General features: G+C 52.5%; 1 protein-coding gene and 1 pseudogene across 1 annotated transcript, besides 4 other annotated features; both read right to left on the minus strand.

The window, feature by feature from the left end:
- Window positions 1–9,722: a sequence feature (areas not merged during assembly with more than two copies in the genome that could not be assigned to a particular haplotype).
- Window positions 2,140–2,166: a sequence feature (AT_rich).
- Window positions 2,197–2,295: a sequence feature (A-rich).
- Window positions 2,901–3,046: a sequence feature (A-rich).
- Tc00.1047053508485.10 (trans-sialidase, putative) lies at window positions 3,207–5,471 on the minus strand (the record flags this gene model as incomplete). Its single annotated transcript, XM_801039.1, has 1 exon — window positions 3,207–5,471. The coding sequence occupies one exon, from the start codon at window positions 5,469–5,471 to the stop codon at window positions 3,207–3,209; it is 2,265 nt and encodes a 754-aa protein (XP_806132.1).
- Tc00.1047053508485.30 lies at window positions 6,399–8,963 on the minus strand (annotated as a pseudogene).

Below are 9,722 nucleotides of genomic sequence, written 5' to 3' on the forward strand. Positions count from 1 at the left end.
GGTGATGCCCGTAATTCACATGGCAGGAAGAATCCCACGCATTCATAGTTCCGGACACCTCGCTGTTTGAGTGCCCAACAGAACATGTGAAAATATACCTGCGCGCCACATGGAATTAAATATGTGGAAAAGTCGGTCTGCTTTCTCCGATGGCGTTGGCGAGCAGTCCCACACAATCCAATCAAGGTGACACGCCGGACAGAATGGCGTCCGTCAATCAATAAAGAATGCGACACTGAAAAGGAGCAGAGACGAGTTGGCACATGCGATTGCCAGCGACAACTGTGAGCAACCCGCCAGCACCAACCGAGGTGCCGAGGAGCACGCTTGTGTAGAACTGGCCGTCAGGCAGAGAGGGCAAATAAAACAAGAGGGCAGCAAACCCTCTCGCTCAATGTCTCCTGACCGCGACACCAGAATCAAAATAACATGGACGATAAGAGCGGCAACGCCTTCTCCAAAGCATCTTGTCAAGAAGCCGCAGGACCTCAGGAAGGGAAGAAGACAGCGGCGGCAGCCACAGCGGGGGAGGCAATAAAACGGCTGGCAGGCACCCTCACGTCGAGGCGCGCACCACATCCGAGTGGGCCGGGAGCACAGATCGAACCGTTCGGAGACACACGCATCAAATCCGCAAAACAAAGTCGCAGTGAATCGACAGGAACTCCCCGCCCAAAACAAATTCAAAAAGTGGCGTTTTTCAAGGGGTAACTCGCCTTTCCGACGACGGCACGGACGCCTCGCAGGAATTTCTTGCAAATCTCCCTTCGCAGGTCCGCATGAAAACGCAGCGGAATAAAAGAGAGCGCAACGACGCAAAAAAAAGTAATCCTCCTAACCCACCAGGTGGCAGGCCGCCCACGCGCAAGTGGACAAAACACAACTTCACTCCGGTCTTGTCGTGGTGGTCGTCTCGCAACATTTTTTTCCTTCTCTTCGCAGTGCACATCCCCTCCCACAAATCATTTGTTCGGGCCATGTTCCTGCGGCCAAACATCGCGCTGCCGGATCCCGCGGCACAGTCCTCGGCACAGAAGTGAGGGAGGAGGGACCGCAGAAGGTGCGAGCAAATCCGAACTCGGTGGCGGACGCTGCAGTGAAGATTGACGTCCCGCGCGGTGTCCCTTTTCTGGGTCCGGCCCTCGCCGTGCCATGCTCTCAGCGTGTGGTGCGCCGACCGCTCCGAGCATCCACACGTGCTTGCGTCTCACCGTCGCTCGCAGCCCCGTTCGTTGGCGGCTTCAGGGATGTCGCCATCCAGAGACGGGAATAGGGACGTTGCATCCAACAAAACCTTCAGAGGCACCCGGTGGGCCAACGACGACCATCACTGCGGGATGTGCGGCCCCTCCGCCGCTCACCTCAAATCGCACTTCTACGCCTCCTCGAGCAGCAGCAGCAGCATAAATACACCGGTCCACTAGGGCCGTCACCAGCCATTGCAGGAAGACCACTGTGTCCCTGTGCTATGAAACCAAATTGCATTGACGGGCCACTTCGGAAAATCCTGTCGCATCCTCCCCCATTATGCGGAAACACATCCGTCGTGCATGTGACCACCGCAGCCAAATGAATCCGGTCCAAATACCATCCAAATCAAATTCCCCTTTCCTCACGCCATTCCTTCATTCCATGCGCCCTGACCCTCACCCGCACGTGCCCACTCACACAAGCCAAAAAAGAATGGTGGTGGTCGCCCAACGCTCCGGAAACACATGTCCAGCACGCGCATAACAAATGACATGTGCAAGCGCACAGCACAACGGCGGAGAAGCGCACACCGAAAGGAATGCGGCTCTCCACAGCAGTCGCAGCCCACCGCGCGCATCACACCCGCAGGAAGAGTGACTTGCCGTGCGCGCCCTCTCTCCTCCTTCCCTTCATGCACACGGAGGAAGCAGCAGCCACCCGCAACCGCCAGCACACGCCACAAAAGAAGCATCCAAATCCACTGCAATGTGCATCTTGTGCGTGCATGTGGTTGTGTGTGCCTGCAGACACACGAGGCAAAGAAGTGAAAACAGGAGCAGAGCAAGTGAGGGGACGCACAAACAAAAATGTACAGCAGAGGTGCATGGCAGAAATAACAAGACTGCTCAAACTCATGATATTGCACTGAGGACCAAGCAGCGGCAATTCATAAAAATTATTAAAATTAAAAAAAATCATCTTCACCTTTCAACCCCTCATACTTTGAAAAAGAAAAAATGAAAATTTAAAAAAACAAAAAATGAAAAACATAAATAAAAAAAAATGAAGAAAAAAAAAATGAAAAAATTGAAAAAAGAAAAAAAAGTGGTCCTCTATTACGGCTACACCCACACAATAAAAGAACCACACAAAAAGCATCCAACTACCATGTTGCTCCAGAAATTGTCTGCATACATTTTGTCCTAAAATAAAATTAAAAGATATTTAAATGTCCTTCAACCGTCCGACCCTCCGTATGTCCGCACATCGTTTATATTTCATGGGTCATCTGCGTGTTGCTGCTCCCCTCAGCCCTCTCATCGGTGCGTGAGTGCGGCCCGCAGAGCACAGTCACTCGTGTGTGTGGGGACTGAGAGAAGCACGCAGACACGACGGGAGTCGCGTCACTCCATCGGGAGAGTGAGCGCAGCAAAAACAAACAAGAGGGAAAGAAATGTGTGCTCCGCCCCACAGTCCCTCGTCGCACGCCCACACGTCACGGCTCCCTCAGCGTGCCGTTCGTCGCGGCCCCTCCTCATGCGTGCAGCAGGCGAGGCGCACAGGGCCGTCGTCATGAGCGTGTCGGTGGCTGTGCGAGTGGAGCAGTTGGGCGGGAACACACTGCACCCCTCACAGGAAGAGTGCAGCAAGAAACACTTCAAGAGGGAAGAGTAGAAAAGAAACGCCCATAGTGATTGCCCGTAAAAGCTAAAAAGGAAAAAGTAAAGCAAAAAAAACTTAAAAATTGTTTTAAAAAGCAAAACAAAAATGATTATAAACAAACATAGAAAAACATAAGAAATTATACTCCAAAAAAGAAAAAAAAATTAAAAGAGGGAGTAGTAAAAAAGAAAAATTCCATGGTGGTTGCCCTAAAGCAGCAAGGGGAAAATGGAAAACATTAAAAGAAAACAAAAACAAATTATTCTTCACAAAGTAAAATTTATTCCTAGCGGTGTGTGTGTGTGTCGCTGCAGAGGAAAAAGCAAGTGTTCCACACTGAGGCCGCATGCTCCTCACGCAGACGCAAAGCCCCACAGCCCCAGCAGAAGAAGCAGCGGCAGCAGTGCAATTCCAGCAGATGTCAAGCCCACCACAGCCGCATGTTCTCTGGCGGCAGCTCCCTCCAAAGCTGCCCACCCCGCCAGTGCTTCCCCTGGGCCATTCGATGTGTGGGCCCTGTCCTTGATTGCAGCCATCTCAGTGGAATTCAGTGGGCGGTTGTACAGAAAGACGTTCTTCACCGTCACCTTAGGTTTCTGGCCGGCATCCTCACCGCACGCGCCAAAGCAAAAGCGTACAAGCTCAAGTGGCGCCTCACCCGTTAACGGCACTTCTTCCTGCCCCAGCAACTTACCATCAATGTACACAGAGGCCTTTTTGCCTTGCAGCATGAGTGCCACTTGGTATCCCTTCTTCGGCTCCCAACTGCCGTTCTGTGTTGTTTTCTTTCCTTTGAGCCCCGTCCCCCACGTCTTATTCGCCGCATACGACAATCCCATGGTATGATTGGACGCAGTGTCCGCCAACGTCGCAGTCAGTAGAGGAGTGTTCCCACTCGGAGTCTCTTCGATGGTCACCGACGCCACGAGTGTGAAGTTGTGGCTCAAGGATACATGACGCACATTATTAGCCCGAGTGTTCACGGACCATGATACCCTGGAGCTAGGCTCCGTCAACTGAAATCCATATCTGACCTTCGTGGCGTTCGTCACCGTCGCATTCAGGCAAAGATACTCGTCGATCCATGTGTCACCACCGGACAATGCATTGGACAAAACTGCCACCAGACCCGCCGTGGGTATGGTCAATTTGGAGAAGAAGGCGTCCTTTTGCGCCCAAGTACTGAGGACGGACTTGATTGCACTCAGCTCCTCCGTCAGGCGAGAAAGTGAAATGGCACTGCCTTTATCGTTTTCCCTCTGTTGTAAAAGATGCAAATTACCATCCGAGTACAGCAGGCTGCTGGTGAACAACCAGTTCATACCATCCTTCATGGCAACCGGTCCAACACAAAAAGAGCGGATGTTGTCCTTGACCCAAAGGTAGAGCGCTCTTTCCGTTTCATTTCCCGAGAATTCTCCTCGCTGCGTGTACAGCATGACCCTCCTGCCCCCAATGGTCGCAGTGATGAGGGCTTCCACATAAAAGCTTCGATCCAAAATGGCTTTCGATTTTGACTTGGTCCACGCGCCTGGGAGTGTCCCAAGTGCTGCCGTCCACGTTGTCCCCATGTCACGCGACTCGAACACACTCTGGTCGTTCTCGCAATCAACAATCATGAGAAGTGATCCCTCCCATTCGGTGACGCGGGGAGTCTCGCATTTCGCAGGTGACGTTCCATTCGAAAGCGTCCAGTTTGCGCCGTCGTCCATCGAATAAATAATCATGGAGAAAACGTCATCTTTTTCATCAAACGCAATCACGGGAAACACGAGCGCGCCATTGTCCATTAGAACACCTGAGCCACCAGAAGGAAAAACCCTCTCAAATTTACTTTCGTAAGAAGCAGCAGAGGTATTCAGGACTGACAGCGATTTGGGGTTGTCCCAGCTAATCCGTTTACTCGGCATTCCGCGCGTAGAATTAGTGACAGTACCCACAACCAGTTTAAGATCAAATCTGTCCCAAAAATTGTTTTCGCTTAAATTGAACCAAAGAGAGCCTTCCGAAAGAAGAAACACCTTGTCTCCCTTTGCAATCGTTGTGGGGTTAAGCATAACATTCAAACGTTTTTGTCCATCCGCTGCAGTAAGCACGATGTGTGCCCCCCATGTACTTTTATTGATGTTGTCAACAAGAGTGGTCCAGTTCCACGCAGAGTCAATGTACCCTGCAACAACATCAGAGTAAAAGTGCGTAATTGATTGAGCATCAGCGGTATTTTTGGCCTTCACGTGACCTTCGGCAAAAGCAGCAATTACTCCACCAGCACTGACAAGAGAGGGTGAAACAAATGAATCCCTCGGCGTACCTGAATTGTTCCCCTCTTTTGGCAGCACCAGCGTCTTCCGCGACACAAATAGATCGACTCCCTGCAGCTTATAAATATTCCTCAAATCACTCTTCCCATTATTCCCTCCAGCGGCCGCAGCTCCATAGGTGCCGCAGCACATCATCACGATGAGGAGGAGCAGCACCGCGAAAGCAAACACATCCCGGAAAATGTGGGGCCTCTGCGGCTCACTCTCTCTTCCTTCCCTCCTCCCTCCGCTGGATCCGGTCACGCGGCGACGGTTGTCTGTGCGGGGTGCCTTCACTGCAGCAACACGTGAGAGCATATAAATATGTGTGTGTGGGCGGTGTGTGTGTGTTGTTGGTCCTTTCAGAGTGTTCAAATTTCACAATAGTGATTAGCGCTTAGAGTTTATTTTCCTTCCTAGCGTGACTGTGTTCAAGAAGTGGAGAGTAAAGCAACAACAGCGGCAATACATCAGACACGTCAGTGAGGAGCAGAGCAGAGCACCCATGCAAAGGGTGGGGCACGAGACAATCCGAAAGGAACAGCGCGGAGAACCATCGCCCACACCAGCCCTCACACACACGCACCATCGCAGTGCCGTCAGTCCGCGGGTGAGAAGATTCGGCCTTCCACACAACAAACTCACACACCGCCAGCAGCCACACACCAATGGAAGAGAAGAAGAGACACAGCGCCACCGCCTCCAGTTCAATCCCACGGCCAACGGGATACGGCCACAGCCCGCTGCCGACACACAACGCACACGGAGCGAGCAATCACCCAATGAGCCACAAGCGGAAGCGGATCTCCATCCATCCATCCATGACGCGGCGCCTCGCCCCATGCGGTCACACGGAGTGCACCATTTCGTCAATAGACCTTATTCGTCGTCCATCCCTTAAAGATGCTTCCGTTAGTGATGGGCCTTCGAACACAATAGAAGGAAATGGACAATGCGGTAACGCCGTGACACCACCAGCCACAATGATTCTCTCATACCGGGGCAATTCTCCAATTATGCCTCGTATGCGCACACAACCAACATATAAAATCACCCAATGTTTTTCACCAGAAGCCAAACAACCCCTTTCCCTCCCTAATTTCTTCGGTCGCCTTTATTTCCGATAGCGTTGGTCATTTTGGCATTTGTGTGCGGTGCTGCCGCATGGGGCTGGTGCACCCGCTCCGCATGCTCAGACACAAGCATCCAAAAATATATAACTCCCGCAAGATTTTTCACCACAAATCAAGCTGTCTCGTTCACCTTCAATTTCCTAATCTATTTTCCTATTATTATTATCTTTGCACACTTCGGAGGGCTTCGTCTCTTCTAAATTCTCTGGATGATATTGACACTGGGTACTGGCGCACCTCTTCCTCCCAGAACACCGAATCTCAAGGCTCTCGTCGCTCACATTATCGGAATTGACGACATCACATCTCCGCCAGTCGTTCATCGGCGTGCTGGCTGCCTGCTGCACATAAATCATCCCCCACGACATGTCTCGGGATAACTCCTCCCAACCATTAAAATATGCCGCCAGGCACTCAGTGAACTGCTGCACAGTGCTGGCGGTGGTGTGGTGCTCACCCGCCGTAGTCATCCGCAGCCCAACCACCGTCCTTGGATTGGACTCCGAGAAAAAAAGACGTCCACCAGCGGAAGGTTTGTGGCCCACGGTTTGTGCAGCACCCCGTACTTTATTTTACGGATCGTTTTTCATATTCACTCGGCAGCAAACCCTCATCTCCCTTGGGATGCAATTCAGGGCCAACTTCAAGACGCAGGGCTTTGCTTGACGTCCTGTTGGCGGCTCAAACTCCGTGAGTTTCGTCGCCATTGCCTTGACAAAGGCACTCTCCGTGGACGATTTCAAAGCAAACCACCCAAAAAAATATGGGCAAAATATTATCCCTCGACGCCAACATCAGCCTCAAAAGCTATTTTATTCTGCTACACTTGGGAACCGTTCCAATGTCCGTTCCTCGAGGCAAGCAGATATCGGTGCATTGAAAAGGATCACACCGCCTGCGTATATTTCCCGAACAACTTTCAAAATCCTGTGGGACGGATCCTCAGAACACCGTGGCGACTCACCTCCCCGTGAAAAGCACCCTTTCACAGTTCCCTCGTTGATCGATTGCAATGCAAACCTCACCGCTCCACAGCGTTCCCTAAACGCCTCCTCATAAAAGACATGACGTGGAATCGGTCCCAAAAGATACATGTGTTTTTTGACCTCTTTCCAGCATTCCGCTTGTTTCTCTTTGGTCTCATCACGCGTTATCCAGGCGCACATCGCCTTCACATCCACCTCGTCGGGGCAATTCACGATGATTCGCGCGGCTTATGGTTGCTTCGCCCACTCATCATAGTTGCTTACCTCTGGGGATGACACCGCAATCATGCCCCATCCAGAAGTAGGCGCAAAATGTCTCGGTGGCGGCGTTCCCTCCTTTGCCACACCGTAGATAATATGCCCATTCCTCCCATGCCCCCACAAAGCTCTCAACTCAGAGATGCACATGTCCTCATCGCTGTATCTTGTCACCGCTCTGCTAGTCTTGTCAGACACGTACGCATCTCCTCTCCAAAACAGTGGACTACCACTTGGAGTTTCCCGACATCGCAGTGCAGCGGCTGGTAGAGGAGGTACGAGCCGGCAGCCATCGACTTCCCGATCCCGGGCGTCCCAATCAACACACGTCGCTTGGGCTCAAAGTCGGTCCCACCGTGAGGGCTGAGCCACGCGGTTACATCGCCCTTGACGATCCGCCACACTCGTTCCACCTCACAGTTCACAAAAACGTCCTTGGGAGGATCCTGTATCGTATGCCACGAGTGCGGCCATCCCTTCTCCGAGGCAAGCACCATCAACACGGGAGGTGCTGCACCACATTGCTGCACAGCATCATTCTCTTCGATAGCGTCGTCAGCTTCCCTGTACGACCATGACTGTTCTGGCCTCCCCTCACGCACTCCCATTCCCGTCCCCGTTTTCTTTCGCTCCACGCCGTCCGGAAGTTCCACCGCATGGCTCCGCCCCGCATTGTGCACAGACTCGTACACTCCCTCCAGTTTCTCCGGTGCGCTTGTCGTCGTTGGGTTCCTCGCCTCCTCGGCAGCTGCATCCAAGAAATGTTTAGTGGAGTTATGAACAGTTGCTTTTACCTCCGCAGCAGCTAATGACCGCCCAGGTGGATTGTCGACACCCTTATCGCATAGCCTGCGTATATCCTCGTCGAAGACGACTTCACCCTTTACAGCTCGCCTCATACTCAAATAATGACCTGATGCCTGTATCTCGTTCAGTGCTCCTTTATCACGGATATACTTCGTGGGGTCCTTGAAAAACTCCTCCAGCATGAAATCCCGATTGGTGTCCACAATGCCCCTGCCGTCCAGTTCCCTCGTAAGAAGGTCGTTCAGCCTCATTTCATTGACGCGAGCTCTTCCCTTAAACAGTACATCATTGATATTAGTGGAAGTGGTAAATTTCATTTCTTGCGTTCGTCTTAGCCTTTCCTCTGCCTCCCGCCTCGCTTCTGTCAGTACCTGCGTGAGTACTCCGTTTGGTTTTCCCCTTGCAGCAGGAGTGATCGTATGCTTTCTTTCATAGTCCCTACGTTGCCCGAGAGAGAGCACACCTTCGTGAAGAGGCCTAGTAATGGCCTCCAGCGCTTGGTGCGCAGTCAAGTTAAGAATTTCTTCAAGAGGCCGCTGGTCGTGTACGTAATCATCCGGCTCCTGAACAAATACCTCCATCGTCACGTTGTAGTCTTTCATCAACGGCCGCCCTGCCGCCAACATAATTCCAAAGGAAATCACTCAGCCTCATGTTGGTGCTGCTCATGGTCCACTGCGGCCACACTTTACTCCCCGCCACATGTCGAGCCGCAGCGTCGGAACCATCACAAGAGCCACGGCGAGGTGCCATCACAACACCCGTGCGGTGAAGCATCCCACTCGCACCGCCCAACTGCGGCCTGCAGGTGCCGCTGGCTCCAAAGGACACTCGCGGCTGTTTCGTCCCGCTGTCCCAATGGCGTTGGGCGTGGCACTCGCACGGCGGGTGGTCGGTGCGCAATGCAGCCGCGCTGCAACGCCTGTCGGTGAAGCAGCCGAGGCCTGCAACCAACCCCAACACCGCCACACTATCGCCCTTTTTATTTTGTTTTATTCACTGTGTCTGTCTGTTTGCCCCATCACCGACACCAAAAATAAGTGCATACCTTCACAAAAGGGAAGGAACAAAGAGAAAAGGAGGCACGATCCCACCGTCCCGCCGCGGGTCACTACTCTCGTCCACACACCACCACTGCTGCGCAGGGGACCGCAGTCACATCGCAGAGTCAGCACCACAATTTGCACCACACCATCGTGCAGTGGACAATGGGCGAGACGCGGCCATGCATCGCCCCGCTCCATTTCCCCACCACTCAAGTATTGCGTGCCCGCACAAAGTAGCAAACAGAACCAGTGTGCACACAAGCCCAATCAACACCCTTACTCGCTGAAGCACATCATTCGCATGGACTGACCACATTTGAGAACACACCGGGCAGTAGC

The sequence above is a fragment of the Trypanosoma cruzi genome, genomic scaffold (assembly GCF_000209065.1).
Source record: "Trypanosoma cruzi strain CL Brener 1047053516869 genomic scaffold, whole genome shotgun sequence".
In the NCBI taxonomy this organism is placed as follows: domain Eukaryota; phylum Euglenozoa; class Kinetoplastea; order Trypanosomatida; family Trypanosomatidae; genus Trypanosoma; species Trypanosoma cruzi.